At 32.9% G+C, this 23,032-nt stretch overlaps 1 protein-coding gene across 1 annotated transcript in view; it reads right to left on the reverse strand.

Moving 5' to 3' along the window:
- Window positions 1-19,375, reverse strand: part of LOC143199104 (limbic system-associated membrane protein) — a 565,114-nt gene extending 545,739 nt beyond the window's left edge. The window contains exon 1 of the mRNA XM_076408852.1: window positions 19,089-19,375. Coding sequence (XP_076264967.1) covers window positions 19,089-19,134 — 46 coding nt within the window. The 5' untranslated portion in view covers window positions 19,135-19,375. The remainder of the gene's footprint in view (window positions 1-19,088) is intronic.
- Window positions 19,376-23,032: the final 3,657 nt, after the last annotated feature.

Here is a 23,032-nt window from a genome sequence, read left to right on the forward strand (position 1 = left end):
AAAGAAATATTAACTACAGAAACATCTATACGTCAATGTTAATATTAGTTTCAGTAGGAATAAAAAAACCATTACGTATATCTAGGTATCTTAATATTCAACTATTTACAACTATTCCTTGACTATCAAATTGCGTGTTGCGTTACACTTGTACGACATAAACACCAAAGAATAGAAAAAACTTCTACAAGTAACAACATTAATGTTTTCCTTTTGTTTTTTATGCAAATGTATCGATGTCGTTAAAATATGCAACTCCCTCGACCGTATGATTGATGAAGTTAGGCGCTTTATTTACCAGAAATAAAAAACTGAACGGCTTATCTTTTCGACTGTAGCGGGGTGTTGAAGTGTTAAAGCGGCCCTGAAAAAACGCCGCCGTGTTGATTTTGGTGCTTTGGTTTTGTTTGCGTGACTAGCCTAAAATTCGGGACCAACTGAGAATTAATTTCAAGTTGATGGTTTTTTCTTCGGAATGATGCACGCACAATTTTTAGGGTGATGATGGACATGTCTTAAACAACAGGGCAAGATGTAGTATATGATTGGCTAGGTTATATATTATATACTATATTCAAAATAACAGTGAACTCATGTCATCAATACACTTATTATACCGCCTGCCGCAATTTGTAAATTCGTTTTAGAATCAGACAATATTTTCCTCATTTTATTTTAGTTAATAATAGACACAATGTCGCCTGGTACGTTCGAACATGTAACCGAATCAGCCTGCAGCAGTCGTCCGTTTGTTAAACGTCTACAGAAGTTCAAAATATTAATTAGAGTAACTGCAGGCCCCCCTTTTGCCGGTAAAATTCGTTAAAGGAGTAAGTATTTTTACTGTTATATATTAATTTGCAGCTGGTTTTATTGAAAACGTTTTAGCGTGTTGCAGACGCACTGGATATTAGTGTGAACACTGTCAGTGAAACACTGAAAACATGAAAAATAACAGATCAATTGAAACGTCCCCGGCCTTCCATAGTAAAATATATTTTTTTGCCAAAATTAGTTTTTTTATTCAACATAACTAAACTCAAGGGTGATACACTGATTATAGCCACCTTCTAACTTTTCGATACAATTTTTGTAGTAGGATTTGTCCTTTGCTTCGAAATGGACCTCACTTTCGGCGATCACCTCTTCATTCGACAAAAATGTCTTCCCAGCGAGCATTCTTTTGAGATCTGAGAACAGGAAATAGTTGCTGGGAGCCAGATCTGGAGAATACGATGGATGGGGAAGCAATTCGAAGCCCAATTCATGGATTTTTGCCATCTTTTTCACTGACTTGTGATACGGTGCATTGTCTTGGTGAAGCAGCACATACTTTTTCTTTAAATGTGGCAGTTACCTGCAGCAGCTCGGATGACTATCGATTGGAATTCGAAGTGAAATGATGGAGCCATGTTTCATCCATTGTCACATATTGACGCAACAACTCGGGTTTATTACGCTTGATCATCTTCAAACACTGCTCCGAATCATCAACTCATCGTTGTTTTTGATCAAAAGTGAGCTTGTTCAAAGCTTTCTCATACCCTAATATTCATGAATGACATGATGTCCACGTTCAGCTGATACCTTTAGAGTATCTGCTATTTCATTCAATTTCAATATACGGTCATTCAATATCATTTTGTGGATATTTTTAACGTTTTTTTTTTCTAAGTCGGTAACAACCTCTTTTGGGTGTCTACTGCGTTCGGTTCTCATTTCCCCACGTCTAAACTTAGCATTTCAATCCTTGATGGTTGATTTTCCTGGGGCAGTGTCCGGATACTCGGCATCAAGCCACGTTTTTCCTTCAACTTTTTTTCTTCTGCATTACTACTTCAACTGTATTATCCCTTCTAAAAGCAATATTTTATCAACATGCGAAATTCCTTTTTATCATTTTTTTTTCATAGTAAGAAAATTTGCTTCACTCAAAATGCTATAATTCACAAACTAATGATCCGACAGCTGTCAAATTTATACATGCATCCTCTGAGGGTTATGGTTAGGGCTAACTAAAAAACATATGGATTTAATTCTAATAGCGCCCTCTATATGTCAGGCCGGGAACTTTTCAATTGACCTGTTATGATGTTGGATTTACCGAAATGAAACAATGTTCATACGATGCGGGTGATAAATCAAGATCAGCATAATGTTAGCTCTATCAGAGATTTAATATATGAAATTTATAAAAACAACTTTATTTAAGTGTATCAAACATAATTTAATACACTTATATCACATGATACTGTTAGTTTTAGTTGAAAGTATCGAAGATGTCCATGCATGGAAATTCCATGCATTTACTTTAAGAGAATATAATTTTTATTTAATAAATTTTAACTTTTCTAGGAAGACTTATTATTTCAATTTCTGTATTTAGATGAGACATGGATATTTCAACATGAGACCAATATATACAATGATCACTCATAATGAAAATACTGTTCAAAAGCTGATGGAAAAATGTAAACGTTGGAATAATAATTGATTAGGAATAACAATCATTTTTATTAGTCATAAGATTTATTAATAATTCATTGCAGATATATTGTTATTTATGCTGGAAGGCCTTCGGTTGAATAACCTCGAGCGGTCACACTGAAGAAGAAAATGACAAATGATGGAATCGTGAATAAATGTTATATAGATTGGAAATTAGTAGTTAAGTTATTCACTTCAATGAAACTTTCGAAATATAGGATTAAGATTACATGATTTGACATGATGGAACAATTTCAACAATCGAAGATAAAGGTAAGTATATAATTAATATACGATAACTGTAAGGCATTTTAATATAGATTGTGAAATATTTATGTACAGAATAACTGTTTTGCAAGTAGTAACGGAATAAACTAAGGAGAAATATAGTGATACCAGATTGACTTTACAAGGAAACACTGCACCGAAGGAAACGAAACCTAAGCATAAAGGATAAATATGCTCTTTAATGAAAGTAAGATATATTGCTTTGATAAATTGTTAAATAGGTGGATTGGTCCTCCAGAGGATACATAACTACATACTACATAACATAATACATACGTATTATATAAAAATCGCTAATAGCTCTGAAATTCATAGGTGGTATGGAAACAATAACACAGATGACGTTTACATAATTTTTTATAGGCTAGTGTTTCGTTGAGAACTAATTTTACGGATAACAATTAGTTGAATTGATAGTTGGAAAAAGTAGTTCAAAATAAAATAAAATTTATATAATATTATATGTGAAAGTTTTTATCTGAGGTATTAAAATCAATTTTGTATATATTTTCTATTTGGTTTTTTTAAACAGCCAATGTGTTCTAAATATTCCTTGTATGTAGAGATTACGGTCTTGCAACATTATTTTTCATTTGGTAACAACAAATATTTATAATATTGTCTGCAATAGTATCAGTACTTATTCCTTACATATTCTTATCAGACGTTCAAGCTTACACATCATATTTTTAATAACTACTGGCAACTATGCTTTGTTTTAATAAATTTCATATCGCCGAGGATTTTATCGAAAATATTTCTTGCGCGTTGCAGCTACACTGAATATTAATATGGGCGCGGCAACTAAAATTTCTCAAAAACTCAAATACAATAAAACCATAAATTAACCAAAAAGAAACCGTCTTTATGCAAAACAAGTGACGAATCAAGATCAGCTTAACGTTAGTATTTAGATCAAATATACGAAATGTATAAAAACAGTAAGTAGTTTTCTCAATCGAAACATAATTTAAAACAATTACTTCAGAGAAAATTGTTGTCAGGAAAGTATTCATAAAAAGCCAAAAGATGTGGATCTATTTGACGGATGTAGAACATCCCTTCATATACTGTTGTAATATAGGATTTAAGCGTTGTAAAAATAACCCACGAAGAGTTTTAATGGAACTTTCAGACATTGCTTTTAAAAGAATACAATTTTTAAAAACATATAACAAAATCAAGGAGGAATTATTCTATATTTAGATGAGACATGAATATTTCGGTATAGTGCAATAGATAGAGTGTAAAATCAACAAAAGGCGAGAAAAGGTAAGCGTTGGAATCACTATCGATTAGGTTTTGTTAGTCATAACATTTATTAATAATTTTATAGAATACAACTAAAGCGCGCCTATAACTCTACTTATACTAGTGTGAAAAAAGTTTCAATGTAAATATAATAAAACAACTCTAACCTATAAATTATTGTGAATGTATAATTAATTATAGTTTTAAGTTCTTTGATAATATATGCATTAGATATACTATGATGTTAAAAGAAATTATAATTTTTTTATGACATCTTTATTAGATACGCTTAGTACAATCTTAATTTACATTTCATTTATTAGTACTCTTCCTATGTACTTGGATTAATTCACAAGCAAGACGAGTGCGAGAAAATACATCAATATGCATTCCTCAATTATAAAATTATAATAATTTATAGCTATAGTTTACACTAAAGTTATACACTTTATATAAGTTCGTATGGTTTTGTTCGCTTCAATCTCCTGACATCATGCGCACTGTCCAGCAGTTATATTGCTTCCACGTTAGTATGATTTAGTAATCTTCTTTCGTGTTTTAAGGCGAAATCTTGGATAACTTCGCAAATCAATTTGATTTCCAGGTCATCGTGCAGTTCTTCGTTGGTTACGTATCTATAGGCATTGGTAATCAATCGAAGAACCTTGTTTTCACAGCGTTGTATGACTAGTTGATTTAAATTTTTAGTGCAACCCCATATTTGCAGCCCATAGGTCCAAATTGGCTTTATAATTATATTATAGATCAGCCTCTTTGATTTTAGATCAAGTTGAGAGTATCTTCCGACTAACCAGTATAGTTGTTTTATTTTGGTTCTAATGTGTTTTGTTTTTTGTCTAACGTGATGTTTCCAATTTAATTTCCTACCGTGAAGCTGGATTCCAAGGTATTTAACTGATTCTGCTTGAGGAATCGGGTATCCATTGAGTGATATAATTAAGTTTTTATTATTTCGCCGCAATGGAAAATTAACGCGGACAGATTTGGAGCTGTTAACACGAATTTTCCAATCTTTCGTCCATTTGTAGATTTTGTTGACTGCCACTTGCACTTTTTCTATTGCCTTAGACAGAGATATATCTTTTGCCATAAAAATTTTGTCATCAGCAAAGGTTCCAAGTAGTGGTTCATTTGTTGTTGGAATGTCAGCAGTGTAGAGCAGATACAGGAGAGGTGCCAAGACGCTACCTTGTGGAACTCCAGCCGACATAGTTTTAAATGTCGAGAAAACCATTTCGTGCAATACTATAAATTTTCTTCCAAATAGATATGACTCCAGCAATTGACAATAGTTACGCGGTAACAATTTGCTCATTTTACAGATTAATCCCAAATGTCAAACCCGGTCAAAAGCTTGTGAGACATCCAGGAATATTGCAAGGCAATATTTCTTTTCCTCAAACGCTTTTGCAATAGCCGCAGTTACTCTCTGCACATGATAGATTGTTGAATGGTGATTTCAAAAATCAAACTGGAACTCTGGTATTATTACAACATGTTTAATACTTTTAAATATAATTTTCTCAAATAGCTTTGATATTGCAGGTAGTAGCGAAATAGGCCTATAAGATTCGACTTGTTCTGCAGATTTGTCAGGTTTTTTGAGCATAATTATTTGTGCCACCTTAAAGCATTCCGGAACATGCTTCAGCCTTAAACAGGCATTAAATATATATGTCAACATGATGATTGCTTTTCGTGGCAGTTCTTTCAATAATCCAGTTGAAATATCATCGCTAGCAGGTGCCTTTTTAAGTTTGAGGTTAGCAATTTCAGTGGCAAGTTCCAATGGAGAAATTACATTTATATCGGGTTGATAAACAGGAGATGTATCCCTGGTAGATTCTATATCATTAGGTTGAAATATGTTAGCTAAGTATTGTGCGAACAATTCAGCTTTTTCACCCTTGGGTCAAATTCATTCATTTCGATCATTTTTAATTGGCGGTACTCGAATAATTGGTTTTTTAAATCTTCGAGTTGCTTTCCATAGGGAATAATCTTTGTCCGCTTGTGGGCTTAATTCTCTTGTATATTTTTGAAAGCAATTCTGTTTATATTCTTTGATCTTTTGATTCGTCTGATTACTAATTCTATTAAAAGTAGTTTTGTCTGGAGCATTTCTGGTTCTGTGCCATACTCTTCCAGCTTTTCGCATTTCTTTTATCATTTCTCTAATTTCAAGTGGTAAATTACTTCATATTCTGATTTCTCTCTTGCTATTGGGGTAGCATCTTTGGCAGCTGTCCGAATTTGTTCATTTATATTTTTGGTTTGTTTCTCAAGATCATCTATACTTTTAAGTCTTACTTTAAAAACTGATTTGTTCCTGCATTATTAATCTGAATTTGTCCCAGTCAGTATATTTGTTGGTAACAATTTGTTAACAATACTGGATGTGATTAGATGTTAGATCACTCAAGCTATCTGTACTAATTTTATTTAATGAGATGCCTTTTGTAATGTAGATATCCAGCAGGTCTGTGACTTTATTTCGGTCTGTGGGCCAGTAAATGGGTTCGCGCCCTGAATGATAATTACAATCTGTAAAGTGTTATTATTCGTGAAACTCAAGCTGTATGTTTAACATTGAAGTCTCCACCAATAATAAACTTTAGGCCTAATTTCGAAAAGATATCTTTATATTGTTGTTGTGTCATTTTATGTCTTGGGGATAATATATAGCGCCAATATTGATTTCAGTCTCGTTTTTTTCGATACTAATTATCTTAGCCTGTATTTCTTCATTTTTAATCTCTTCTTGTCCTAAATGTTTGATATTTTGTTTGATTATTAAAGCTGTTCCGCCAGTAAGCATCATAACCCCGTATTTTAATGTAGTTTGTTTTAAAATGTGTTTTCGACATGAGAACTGGTTATCTAGGTTATTTGTTTTCAAGAATAATTCTAGTTCCCGGACTCTTTGATTTAGTCCATTTGCGTTCCAAGTTATAATTCCTAAAAATGAATTACTCATTTTTGTTTTTCTTTAGCTTGTTTTGGGTAGTTCTTTCAATCCGGATTTCTCCAATTTTTTACTCTATCTGCTAACTGGCTGAATTTCTTTCTCATTTCAATCTGGAATTATTTGAGCAATTTCATTATGTCGACGATAGTTGTCTCGTTGGCCACAGCTTCCTGCGGTTTTGTATCTATTTGTTTATTTATTAATATATTTGTTTATAATTTGATATAATTTGATTTTTTGGTGGCGTTTATATTTTTGACCGATGGTCTTGGGGTTTTTTTATTTTCAACAGTAGATGCTTTTTCAGAGTTTTTGGCTTTGTCAATTTGTCTTTAGCGTTGTTCTGCTGTAATTTTCTTTGGCCGGAGTTCTTTTTTTTTGATATACTGCACATCCTTTATGACCTTTTTCATTGCATAACACGCATGTTGCTATACTACTGCGTTGTTTTCTGCATTAAGTTGTGTAATATTTATCGGCACATTTCACACATCTTGGTTCCCTACTGCAAAAAATATTAGTGTGTCCAAGATTTTGACAGTTTGTGTATTGTGGCATATTATTATTTTTCTTTGGAGGTTCCACTTTTATCCTACAGTCTAGTAAATAATTTATGTCATATATATTTTTATTATTTTCGTTTTGTGTCATGTTTGCGTAGAACAACGAAAAAGTTTTAATTTGTTTTTTACCATACTTCGTACCCGCAAGCCCTTAATTCTGATTTAATATGGTCTTGATTTGTTGTGGATGGTAATCCTCTAATGACTACTCTGTACCACTTATCACTTTTAAACTAATAAATGTGGTATTCGAATTTATTGAATTAATTATTTTTCTTCGTCTCAATGAAATGTTTTTTTTTTACATTCCTGTAATCCGTTTCATTACTAAGGGTAATGGCAATGTCATCTTTAGACAAAGCATTAAACTGCACTCGGTCAGTGGCTAATCCCTTTATTCGTGATCTAAATAAATTAAAATTACCAACATTGCTTACCTTGATCGGAGGGGGCAGAGGGATTTTGTCTTCTTGCTTTTTTTAATGTTTAAAGCACTTTCTGCGATTGGCGAATGGCCATCTCTGACTTCTTCCTTTATTTATCCTTCTTGTTTATTACTTCGGTCCAGTCAGACTGTTCCCCTACCTCTAATGCTAATTCGTCTTCATCATTGTGGTAGTCTTCTGCATAATTAGTATGCCTTTTTGGTGTATCTTGCGTGTGACCTCACAGTTGCAAAGAGATAGCAGCCATATCCTTAGTTAATTGCAAAAGTTGTTGGTTCAGACGCTCATTATTCGTTCTTAATTCTTCGTTTTCTTTCAGTAATATATTCAAATCCATTATGTTGTATTGCTGTAATTAAATTTGTTTACTTTCACTTTTTTCCCTTTTTGGAAAACGTGGAACGTCTTTTGTTTGAGAGCACGTATTTCCTTCAGTTTGGGTTGGCCATTTCACCGTACCCTATACCTGGGAGTTCTTTAAAACCGTTAACCGAAGTCGACCGTAAAAAATACAGATGTATTTTTATTTGATATTTACAGAAACTCGTTTTCGGGAAGGAAAATCACGTCCTGACTCTATGTAGGTCGGGACCGAACAATAAATTATAATACATAATATTTTTGTTCCATTTTTTATTTAGATTGCTTGCTCAGAGTTGCTGACTGATCACGCGGGTATACTGCTGTTTTGAATTGACTATAGCTATATTGAACATTATCTGTGAGCTTTAAAAATTATACTGTTCTAGTAATATTGTTGGTATCATCATATCTGTAAGATAATATCTGGTTCTAGCTATATATAATATACCAACAGATACTTAATATATATTCATTCACTCTATATGTCTTCTAAGCTTCACTCCTCGATTAGCTATAAAATAATAGTTATAAAATAATTTAAGTAGGTGAAAACATAAGCAGAGAATTAACAAAATAAGCATAACCTGATGTAGATTATGGTAATGTAAATGCTCAGAATGAACTAATCACATACTACATCTTTTTCAGTTACATGTGTTCTATATATCTTTGCATATTAACAGTCAAATATTATTAGAATTAAGTGACATACACGTAATTTATTTGGAGTAGGTCAGAGCCAAAGTTTGGAATATACCTCTATATTTTGGGTCTAATATGCTTGCGTTGGTGAACAGTGTTTATAACCATTGTAATGAGCGACACCAGATTTGTGCCTAATCTGTCGAATTTTAATCAAAATCAATGCATTAAGCGCGGCCTTTTAAATATGTGAAACTTATAAACTCTAACAGTGTCCAAGTATCAAAACCATGCAAAGAAATAAAGAAACTCTGTCAGACTTATGTCGAACTCTCTTCCTCACGCATCATGTTAAGGAAGCGAAAGAGCTCATACAACTTTCGATTCATCTGACCACTTCATCTGAAGTACTTGAATTTCTGCATTTGCTTCGAATTTATTCCTCTTTTACTCTAAGAACATGTGGCAGTGCAAACTACATCATAAGGAATGCTGGAAGCCTCAACATCTGTATGAGCAAATATAATCCTCAGCGAACATCAGGTAGTTAAGGCATTGCATAAGCATCACACCGAAAGCTATATTCTTAAATACTTGTTGCATCGTTGGGTTGGTTTGGATAATAATTAGATTAAACTGTTTTGTCTTTCCTCACAGGAAATGTATTTATCATAAAATGTCTGAAGGAGTTTTGGGGAATGAAACACATAACTTCCATAGTGAAGTCTAATTTTGCCTTAAATCCCATATATTTTTGTATGCTCAAAGCATATTTAATATCAGTTCTTTTTTATATGTATAATTCCATCACAATATGACAACGATTTTATATCCCAAAATAGGGAATATTTAATAAGTAAATGTATATAAATCAGAGTTAATTTATTATACGAGTATTACACAATTTTTACTCTCAATAATAGCAAACTATGAAAATGCGAATATTAGATGTAAATATTTCCCCGCCGATGTGATACACATTATTGTTCTCTGTGAGGTTACTTGATTGAGCTAGAATTTACCCTTGTCTACGATATGCTTAACATACGATTAGCCTTTTGATATAAGCCAAAAATTTATAACAACTTTTTTAAATGGTACCTAAGTCTCCTTTCCTTGTTTGTGCCCATTGTTAGAATCGAAGCGAAGTTCAGGCAAAGCTTTAACAAATTACTCTATTAATTGTTATTTGGCCTAGAGAAAATAAGATCATATTTTTGCGATCTAATCACATAATAAGCAAAGTATTTTTATTTTTTCAATAATTTTCTATCCGTTTTTGTACTACCCCAATCATACATAAAACATGAAAAATTTTACATTATATGGAGTGGCGAGCAACACTTAGTGAAACATAAGTATTCATTATATCACAGTGCAAATTTTAAATTTGTTTCTTTATATTGGAATGTCAAAACTGAGCATAATAATGGCAAATTTACTCTTATAAGATAGAACGACAGAAATAAATCTAGCAACGACAAGATACAAAATGCAGATGGAATCTTTGTAAACCCACAAGATGAAAGTCTTGAATGATGGATGGTGTTCATACAGCCCTACATCATAACCCTCCACAGAGTTTAGCAACTACGACAGAAACCCCAAACAATGTATTACCTGATGACAAGCCACCGACGGACGAATTACGAAGAGCAAAATGGTCGACGTACTGCTCGCACAAATTTGGTGATCGAAAAGAGTATCACCAGCATAGCAGAAAACGATAATTTTTCTTACACCGAGGAACGACGACATTAAACAGCATAAGAAGTATAGAGATATAAATATCCAATCAATTATTGGGAAGGTGTTTATAAAGATGATACTACTGAAACGCCAAAGAGCTCGAGAGGGGACAAGCCAAGATTGAGATTGAGACAAGGACCTATTGATTGAGAAGTGCACATTGTCCCTTTTTACAAGCACTGACTATTGATTGGTCGGTTGATTTTCCCAGGAATAATACAGTGTAATTATAATGTACAGTAAACAGTATTAAAAAGTAATGCTTTATACAATAATGATTCGAGCGGAAACATTATAAATTTTGTGCGTAGATTTTTTCTTACACATTGATAAAAAGAAATATTTTCGAGTTTAAGTTTATTTATTTAATCCAATGACTACGTGAATTACTGACTTTGACAATACACAGGCGAGTATACATGATTCAGAAATACTGTATTATATTTTGCACTCCCCTCTAGATAGATACACGTAATTGCACTGTGATACAAGTGACACATCTGCTCGGTTCCTGGTATAAATATTACTACAAATGGCTTATTTCATACTATTCTTTGTAAATTGGAAATGACTGGATGATTGGAATGGACTAAATGCTCCTCTGCATCCTTCGCTACATGCTTTCCAGGCACGGAAACCGATCGAAATTTCTTATCCCGATGGGAAACGTGCGCTGCTAGATCTCTTTAAAAATTCAAGTATACAAGCGCGACATCCTCTCAAGCTTTTATTGATTATTATCACCATTAGTGATTAAGTCTCGCTATATTAGCATATTACAACATATATTCTTTGTTCGCATGTAACAATGTCTAAAACACATAAAAATGCAAAAACCATATTTCTCTAGAAATTCGGAATTTGCCTTTTTGTTTCCTTTGTCTATAGTCATTTTAAAATATCATATTCCTTAAGAGAAATCCCTCAAGCGGGTCAATATAAATACTGTAACCCGTTATAAGACAAATCCACTGCGGCCAGCTTCTTTTGATTTCTAATGTCTTGTACGTGTAGTCCTACAATTTTATATTTTAAAATTTAGTCAAAGTCGCATGGATCAATCAAAGGTGTCACCTATGTGCTAATCACAATATTTATTAAATATAATTTAACCTATGCTAAGTTTAGTGTAACTGACCAAATAACCAGTACCACTTCAGTATGGGTGCTGATGTGTGCCGTCTGGACAGAACCTCTACCTCGTTATGGTTGTGTTTGTAGTCCTATATTTGTTTTAATTTTTAAATTGTAAATACACTACTTATACTTTTAACCCCCCTGTTTGTGTTATTAATTTTATTTATTTCTGAATATATTATTTTTATATACACTTTACGTCTGTCCCTACATTTCCCAACACCGGCTATTCTACAGTGGCGAAATGATGACACGCATCAATGCCACAAAAAATATTTATTAAATGACTAGTTGACCCCACAGACTTTGTCCTCTCTAAGCTATGAATATTCAATTCGAACTGAAGTAAAAACTTTTAAAAAAAAATTCAAAATTATAGTGATATATAACATGATGTTTTAATACCTATTATTAATTTTGTTTTTTGGTGCGTCAATAAATAATATTAATGGTTTCATATATTTTCAACAAAAAATATCACAATAAGGCTTTAACAGACATGACTTTGATGCTTACCAACAAAGTACATTAGTACAAACATTTAGTACATATTGGAGACGCGAAACCTAATATAATTACTACGATACGCTAATAATAAAAAAGGATTAATGAAAGCATTAAAGTAAAACTCAAGTATTGGCATGACCAAGGGAAATACGGATACACTTTTATAGATATGCATATATTATTTTAACTAATCCTAGTCAAGCGTACAAATATTGCAAAATTGTTCTGCAAAATTAATAGCGGAAAATTATAGAAATTCAATTCCGTATTCGACGAAACTCGGAGACAAAGTTTCCCCCCTTTTTCGTGAAGAATTGTAAGAGTGGGAATATTAATTGTCAGTCTTAGGCGACGATCTAATTTACCGTCAAGCGTCTGTCAGAGGCTCGAAGCCAAAATTTGAAAAAGTTCGTCAAAATTTAATTAATCGCCCGAGTCGCAATCTAATCGTCGTCGACGGTCCAGAAAAATGTGACTCGTAGCAAATCCCCATTTCAGAATATCTCCAACTTGTCCATCGCTCCGCGTCCAGAATTGATTGATACGTTAAGAATCTTGAACGGCCTTGGTTTCTTGGCCTCGTTTTGGCCATATATGGCAGAGGATACGTCATCAATCATGCCCAGTAAATCGATACACAACATTTTAATACCTTCCTAAGAAGTCTTTGTTGGCTAGGGATAAAATTAAATAAGATTATTCTATTATTATTTATGGTAACCAAAAGCAAGTATCTTTGTTTAAAGATATATAAACATAAATAAAAATAACATTGAAGAAAATAAATTAAGGAGATAATGTATGATAATAGTACCAGATACATTTTTGAATAATAACCTTCACTCTAAACTCATTAAATCAGATTCTCTATATATCTAACGATCTAAAAATATACACAAGTATAAAATCGCGAAACGCTCTTTGGCGTTTACCAACTAAAACATGATTTTAACCGTATTCTTAACCTCAACCGTAATTGTACCGTAAATTATCAGTCTCAAGAATTATGGGATAAACTTTAATTCCTTACAACTTTAATTAACCTATATCAAAAGATTTTTTTAATATGGCATATTTTACTAGATACATTTAGTACGGTGATATTTATAAATTATTGTATTACTTTTTTGTGCATGAATCAATTCACAAACCAGACAAATACGGAATAAATACATCAGTATGCGTTTCCCAAGTTTCAGGCAAGAAAAATTAAATTGACAAAAAATCGCAGACTATTATTGATATATACTGAAAAAGCACCAAACTGTATTACTTGTAGATTGTTATTATTTATAAAATTAATGCGCAACTTCCAAATGTGTTTTTGGTTGGTTGGTTTGGTAATCAGAATACGAAACGAAATCTAAACCACTTGACGATAAAATCACTGCTAATCAATATAATTCACATGACGGTACCCAAAGGAAAATTTTAAAATCAAGAACGTCTCATTCCGATGTCAATATGCCCCTTGAATTTAAACGACTTCAATTTCCAATTTGTTTTGAATTCGCCGTAAGAATTAACAACTACAAGGCCAAACCTTGAGTGTTTGTGGTCTGAATCCAGAAAATACATGTTTTTCTCATAGTCTATTGTACGTAGCATGTTTACGTATTGATAAACCATCCGCTTTAGTTGATTCTGCGTCCAACAATAACAAAATGAAACATATATAGCACAAGGTGCCTCACTGAAAAGAACCAAGGCGAGTACAGAACTCTGGAGAGGTAATTAGCCCTGTAGTATCTAATGTACCGACAATAATTCTCAGGACTTTATTCTGGAAAAATTATATTGTATTTATATTGGTGAGAACGTACCCATAATTGAATTCCGTATATCCAAAATGGGCTTCAATAAGTACTTGTGTAATAGCAATTTATTATATACTGATAATTGTGATTTCCTTCCAAATAACCAATATATTTTTTATATTTCGGCTCCAGTCTTCTTTCCCTCTTTTCTTCTTTTCTGCATGATCCTTCCAGCGAGGTTTTATTAAAATTAATTCCAAGATACGTAGCGTCGTTGTTATATGGAATGATAGTGTTATTTGTTATTGGTGCTTGTGCGGCCTGATTTTCCTTGAACTGCACATGTACATATATACTTTTTTTCCAAATTTGGGTCCAATTATTTATATTGTCACCTGCCTGTTTGCAATTTTGATGTGACTTCTTCGCTATTGTCTTCTGCTGCAAGAATCGCAGTGTCATCCGCAATTGTAGGCATCATAATATTTTCAATTTGTGTGATATATCATTTGTAGAGTACGTAAAAAATTGACCCTAATTGGCACTTTCTTGTGGGATGCCTGTTTTAACTTCTTTTATTGTAGATTAAGCTTCATATTGGTTAACACTAAACATTCCGGCTGTAATGTAATATTTTAATAGTTAAGCGTGTTATTTCGGTAACATTTTGTGTAGCTTATGGAGAAGGCCATCCTGCCATATATTATCGAAAGCCTGTTCTATATCTAATAATATAGCTGAACATACATAATTATCTTAATAGGTCTTTTCAATTATCTCTGTAATTCTACGAAACTTATTAAACATTTACACGACATTTATTGACTGTTAGCCGCTACAAAATTAGCCAGGTCAACTTCACCTGTTATAAATCCATATTACATAAGTGTTCAACGCTAAAATTACGAAGCATCAGTTATACCGTCCACAGAACGTCCCTCAAAGAGGATTCGCCATTCCTATATGCTTTTAAAGATTGATTGATTTTGAGTCGATTGAAAACGGAGAGAGCAGTATCAAAAGTAAACGCGGGCGGATCTTCTTCTTAAACCGAAGCGGTGGCGCGACCTCCCCTTCCCGTGATTGATTGCGAACGACGCCCGGAGTGAGATAAATACGATTGTTCTGCCAAAAGCACGAACTATTCCATAATTCGCTCATCAACGTAGAACAGATCTCCGTCACACTCCAATAATTCAGATATATTGCAGTCGGATTTCGAAGCCGGTTCGATCCCTTTTTTATTCCTCTCGTTTCGCCGACGTATTGGCGTTGTATACGCCTCCTTGTCTATCTTCGATTTTCTCTTTCGCTGTGTGCAATATCAGTGCTAATTTGATAATGACCGTGTTCATTATCTGAATAATAGCCGATGTCTTGAATTAAATAATTCTTAACATATATGATTTTTTTAATTATTGTAGACATGCATTATACAAAAATAATATTAAGTGCATTAAAAAAATTACTTCTAAGTATTCATCAAATATTATCTGTCAAATGCAAGTTGAATTTTTTTATTCTCCAACTACTAATAAAATTTATGAAATTTATAAAGTATCAAATATATTTAATGCAAAATTTCAAATATTAATTTTCAATTATCAATAGTTCAAATACCTCGTGTCAGCATCAATGAGGAAGGTCAAAGGCTCCACGTACAAATTTAATGTTAAATACTTATCAAATAACAGATGAATTGAAAAGTCCCCGGCCTGACACATAGATGGCTCTACTAGAATTAAATCCATATGTTTTTCAGTTAGCCCTAACCCTCAAAAGATGTGTGTATTAATTTAACAGCTGGCTGATCATTATTTGGTGAACTATAACATTTTGATTAAAGCAACTTTTGTTATTATGAAAAAAATGGATAAAAGGGAATTTTGGGTGTTGATAAAATATTGCTCTTTGAAAGGAAAATATACAGTTAAAGCAAAAACTTGACTTGATGCAGAGTTTTCAGACACTGCCCCAGGAAAATCAACCATCAAGGATTGGTATGCTAAGTTTAAACGTGGTGAAATGAGCACCGAAGACGATGAACGCAGTGGATGCCCAAAAGAGGTTGTTTCCGACGAAAATTTTAAAAAATCCACAAAATGATTTTGAATGACCGTAAATTGATATTGAATGAAATAGCAGACACTCTAAAGTTATCAACTGTCATGAATATTATTCACGAATATTTAGGTATGAGAAAGCTCTGTGTAAAGAGGGTGCAGCGCGAGCTCACTTTTGCCTAAATACAACGACGAGTTGATGATTCGGATCAGTATTTGAAGATGATCAAGCGTAATAAACCCGAGTTTTTGCGTCACTATGTGACAATGGATGAAACATGGCTCCATCATTTAACTCCGAAATCCAATTGACAGTTATGCGAGTGGACTGCACACGATAAACCCGGTCCAAAGCGTGGGCAAACGCAACAGACGGCTGGCAAGTTTATGACGTCTGTATTTTGGGATGCGCATGGAATAATTTTCATTGACTACCTGGAAAAATAGAGGGCCATCAACAGCTACCATTACATAGCGTCATTGGACCGTTTGAAGGACGAAATCGCCGATAAACAACCACATTTGAAGAAAAAGAAAGTGCTACTCCACCAAGATAATGCACCATGTCACAAGTCAGTGAAAACGATTACAAAATGCCATGAATTGGGCTTTAAATTGGTTTCTCATCCACCGTATTCTCCAGATCTGGTTCCCAGCGACCATTTCCTGTTCTCAATTCTCAAAAGAATGCTCGGAAAAGGTGATCGCCGAAACTGAGGCCTATTTTGAAGAAAAGGACAATTGGTACTACAAAAATGGTATCGAAAAGTTGAAGGGTCGCTATAGTCAGTGTATCACCCTTGAAGGGAATTATGTTGAATAAAAAAAACTAATTTTGCCAAAAAAATTAGTTTTACTAGGTTAGGCCGGGGACTTTTCAATTGACCTGTTATCATCTGGTAAATGTTATTCCAATTTGTCAACCATAATTATTAAATATCAACTGTTAAGTTTTAACTAACAAATGTATAATGAAAAATGTCAGTAAGTATTTTGTCATAAAATTAAGAATATTAAAAAAAGTGAATCATACCTTTTTAAATTATGTTGTGTTTAGTTCATATATCACTTATTACTTCTTCGCATAAAGGATATACTGTTGGCTACATAAACTCTAAGCCCTTAACTATTAATAATTCCTCATTATCTCTTGCTAAATGATTCTCTGGTTACAATGTTTAAAATATACAAAGGTTCGGGCGTCACTTTACAGGATTTATCCATTACCATCCCTTATATATTAAAAATATCGTTATTTTAAATGTGTGCTACGCGGAAATGGTTAACTAGTTATACCGAGGAGATATCTCAGTAGGGAGGCATAATTTAAGAAAATTCATACGAGTTCGTTTAACCTAATCTTCAGGTTAGAAAACACCCTTTAATTTCAATTATTATATATCCGCGACATTATCTAAACAAATTCAACATTTTGCTTAATTATAAGGATGACATAGCAATTTTATCTTTACATAATTCAAACACAAAGTTTAAAAGAAAATAATTATTTTTATGTAAAACTTTTTATGTAAAAATGTTTATCCCATTTTGAAAAATTTCAATTGAGGCTAAATTACTTAATATTCCTTGACGAAGCCCATTTTTATATAGAAGGTTTGCAAACAATAAAAGCTGCAGATATTAGCATGCAAAAAAACCCAAAACAGTGATAAAGTATTCTCAAGGTTATTAAAAAACACAAAGATAAGATCCAAGGTTTTTTAGGCTTTACCTTTCTGAAGTTATACGTATAAAAGGGAAAGATTTGGGGGGTAATTCATATAAAAATTAAACCTCAAAATTAAGAAATTAATCTGAATCATTTTAATAAAAAAATATATTTATACCAATAATTTTATATTATTGAAACATGGAAATGTTAACTCTCCGACAGCACATACTCTATTTTCTCGATTAGTGGATAGGTAATAGGTAAACCTTCTTTTCCGAAGTCGGGATACGCAGATTAAGAAAACATAGAATAGTGACAAGGAGTTTCCCATTTGCGAGAAGTGGCGGTACCCAATCTGTTTAATTATATTTGGTTATGTTATTTTCATTAAAGATGATCGATGGAGGAAAATATATAAGTTTTCTCACCCAAACGTTGTTATAAGCATTGACTCTCTAGAGAAGCTATCAATCTGTAATCTTCTTGAAGATAGGGATTAAGATGGATGAAGGAAGAAACTGTATTTTTCGATGACATCAAAGAAAGTTAGGATATCGAAACACTTAAAAATAGTATATCCTTTAGAGCAAGTAGATCAGTAGAAAGAACGGAGCAGTGAGATGGGTTCAAATAGAAACATGACTTGATAATTAATTATAGATATTTTATTTACAATGATAAATAACTATGTGTTGAATTGATTTCAAATTCAAATATTCTAATATTCAATCAAATATTGTGTGATGTAATTTTGCAGTCAATATTAAGTAATACATTTGTACATAAAATAAAGAAGAGCATAAAACAATAATAGTTAATAACCAATAATCTGTAGAACAGAATAAAGAAACAAGTAATTTAGTGTCCTGTTTTTAGAGATAAATGTAAATAGTTCGTAAATTAAGATTGAGAATTAAAAAATTATAAAATATGTACGTTAGAATTAACACTAAAAACTCAATAACACTAAAAATATTGTATATATTTTTAATTTTCCATTGAGTTTTATGGTATTCTTAAAACATATGAATATATAAATGGTAATCTTGTATATCGCCAACCTTAGCTTAATAGTAATTTTTTTACTAAAAGAACTATCAACGTGATTATGCGCTTGCGCGTTAATGTATAAAGTTAATAATTATAAAAAACTATTTGCTTAATTAATTCTTACCTTTTGCTAAAATTAGGAGCAATATAGCAACATGCAACCCAGCCATCTTAACGAATCGGTCAATAAAGTTTTTTTTTCCTTTTCTCTTTCTCCAAAAGTCACCAAATATACATGTCAGTCTTCCGAAACACTTCGCAAACTATCTCTGAACTTCGCAAATGACGAAAACAATCCGATCAACGACCGGAAAGCGAAATCGGGGTAAGCGCGCGTACGAAACTTTCTTTTGTCTTTCAGCAAGTGCGTGTGAGGTGGTGGCGGGAAAAACGGATCGGTCTCGTGTGTGGTGCGACTGTCGTCATCGACGGGGCAATTGGCGCGCGCTAGAAGGACACGCGAGAACTGAAACGCGATTTAACGGTCCAACTTTTCACGTCTGAGAGGCGCAAGCGCCCCCACACCCCCCTCGGATAGTTTTCGGGGGGCGGCCCGCTACCTACCCAAATGAAAAATTCACAAGTCCGTCGGTTTTTCCAGCTTCCCATCGGCCGCCGCGGCCAGCGAGCGCGGGCCCAGCGCCGCCCTTGAAACTTTGATCTCCAGGGCCGGTTAAACATTAATGAGACCTCTCGACCCCCGAATTGTCAATTTTAGCCGGCGTTAGGGATTAACAATTTTCGCCGCATCTGTTTCGTTAAAGGCCAATCGGCACACCCACTGAAAAAAATATTTCTAAAACGTCCAAAGAAAATTCATCGTTAGTGAATTCCAAACAAGTGTTTCCTAATTTACCTAGAGCAACTCTTCCATAACTGAAAATTTATATATACAGTGAAAGGCCTATTCTTTATTTCTTGTTGATAAACCCTTCCGAATAGAATGGTAATACAAAAGACACACAGATCAGGCACACATTATGAGCACATCTACTCTACACCGTTGTTTCTCTTAAACTCCGACTTATTACTATCTTAACGCTGAACCCTTTACATGTACTCGCATAATCTCATCTTCATAAAAGCCGACTCAAACCGTTATAGCCGACCTTGAAAAAGGAGAATGTTCTATGTTCGACTTATACACTCAACACTAGTGACACACGTGACCTGTCAAAACGTCGCAATGTTGCCGCAGCAACTTTGAGTTTTAGTACATATTAGCTCTGACATATAACAAAATTATAATCTAAATAAAATAATCAAACAAAAGCGTTATGTATTATAATTTTTTTAACATTAGAGTACATCTAATGCACATATTATCTATGAACTTAAAACTACAATTAATTATACAGCCAGAATAATTTATAAGTTAGACTTGTTTTATTATATATACATTGAATTTTTTTCCATGCTAGTATAGGCAGAGTTCTAGGCCCTTTCTATGCAGTAGTATTCCCCGAAGGCCTAATTCACCTAATTAACAATTGTATATCTGAGTAATTTATTTTACTTTCATTAAAGGGCATACTTATATTTTACGCTTTGTTCTTGTTTCTTTCGATGCAATATTTCCTTGCGAAGTCATTATGATATTACTGTATTTCTCCTAATTTTGTCCTGTTACTATCTGTATACAACTTTCTTGATAAAACTATATTAAAATCACTGCATTCTCCCTAATGCTATTGCCATGTCTGCAAAACAGTTAATATAATTTCTCTCCTCATACTTTTTAAACAAACATTATTTTAAACAAACAAACATTCGTGTATAATCTAAATAATAACACACATGCTCATAAAGCCTTCACACTCTATAATACAATTTTCTACAATTAAAGTATGTTAATTGTATACTGACCTTTAGTTTCATTACCTGTTTCTGATGAAATTGTCACAGGGTGATCCCTGTCTGGGTAATTGTCAACATTGAATCATAAACCAACATTCATAACGTGTTATTCAATCACTGTCACTTTCAGAAACACTAATCAAGTTAGTAACCGAGTTGGGTATTTCCAATCTATCAAAATCTTGCTCAAGATTCTACCATTTGTCAATTTCTTCTTCAATGTGTCTGATCGAGCTTACACAAACCGAAGGTGTTATTTTCGACAATGCCTCTTTCCATAAATCTAGACAGTTCTGGTTTGAATATCCTCCTCGAGCTGAATATCTATTGTAATAATTCTTTGCAATACCCCACATCAACTCCATTGGATTAAAAATGCAATTATAGGGAGGAAGACGTAATACTCTGTGGCCATAATATTCATTGGTCTGATCTAACATGTATCTTTCGTCATGCTATTTCTAAAATAGTAAATTACATAAAATGTAATTAAATATTTCATTTATATTTACCGAGTAACAATTTTAAATAGTTTATTCTTTAACATGGTTTGCTCGAAACTTATTTTATGTACTTTAAGCCATTCCTTAATTGCAGCCTTTGTTGATGCACTTGTTGGGATTTTCTCCACGAGTTTACTATATATATGGTAGATCTGGTGCATTGTACGAAACAATAACTGACGGTTCCTCCAAGTTCTTTAAAAGCTGATTTTCAAACTAGCGCAAAGACAAGTTACGGTTCATCTCCATGGTAGTTACCCTTGGACTAGAGGAAAACACTAATTCTGCACCAGTAATAAAACCATTCCTGTTTCCAGCATCAAGAACTATATGTCTGCAATGAATTATTAATAAATGTTATGACTAAACAAACCTAATCGATAGTTATTCCAACGTTTACCGTTTTCAATCAATTTTTGTTGTCTTTACATTATATTGATTATGATATTGCCATGAGTGGCCCAATGTACCATTCTGAAATATTCATGTCTCATTTAAATATGTAAATTGATATAATAATTCTTCCTTGATTTTGGTATATGTTTTTAAAATTGTATTCTTAAAAAAGCAATCTCTTATTAAAACAAAAGGTTAAAACAACAAATAATATTTTCAAGAAATATTGCAGGCTCTTTCGGTTGCATGTTCGAATTTCTCTAACAGTATTCTATCTCTTTTAAAATAGAATAAAATGAGAAGGAAAATATTGTCTGACTCTAAAACTAATTTACAACTTTTAACAAACATATATTGAATTAACTGTTTTGAATTAACTACATATATATTTTTACTACGTTCATCGATTTATCCGTCAATTGTGGACTGATTTTCAAAACTCTTTGTTTATTCGAAATAGTGCCATTCCGAATGTGGTCCTGTTGGAATCAAGTCAAAATCTCATGACAGAATTCAAGGTTTTAACATATTTTTTTGACTAAAATAGTTAGATATTTGGGTATAATGTTATTGCTGAGATGATGTAACGGAACACACAACTCATCAATGGATAAGAGTTACACTATTTTTCTTGAAATATTATGGTGATGTACGGACAACTAATAGTATACTTTGAAATAATTTAGGTAAACTATTGATGAAAGCAAGGACTCTTCAGAGCTACTCTTCAGAGCCTTTTGAGGAATTTTTAGTAAGGGTTTGCTTATCAAAGTCGTTCAGTGCCAAACCCGTCCATATCATATGGGAAGCCCTAGAAATATTGCAGGCAATTGCTTCTATGGTGTAGTGGTCGTAGATTCTATTCCCGGAGGACACAACTTTTTGTTATTGCTCTAGTTTAGTTAGAACATTTGTTATATCACCTAGGCTAAGTAGCGGACCTTTAAACCTTCCTCATGTTCAATCACTGTTTATTTATTCCTATTTCTCGTCATCTGGCTGGACCTTTGCTTAGCCTACCTATCGTACTTAATAAAATAACTCCGTAGTGTAAAATACCTAACACTAAAAAGAGAAAAATACAGTAATAAAGAAATCGAAGCGACTTCAAATAATAAATAAGGAACTCGCTATAAAGTATAGACTAATCACACTTAGATTTTTAACAAAAAATGTTTTAAAATAAAATATCTATATCATCGTAATAACTAAACAAAATAGACAAAAACCTTATTTAACCTATTTACTACACGTATATTATATTCTACTATATACACCTAAACCAATTTATGTAGTTACAATATTATTATAA

The sequence above is a fragment of the Rhynchophorus ferrugineus genome, unplaced genomic scaffold (genome assembly GCF_030347505.1).
Source record: "Rhynchophorus ferrugineus isolate W39M unplaced genomic scaffold, kcgeb_rfMv2 rfM6, whole genome shotgun sequence".
In the NCBI taxonomy this organism is placed as follows: Eukaryota; Metazoa; Arthropoda; class Insecta; order Coleoptera; family Curculionidae; genus Rhynchophorus; species Rhynchophorus ferrugineus.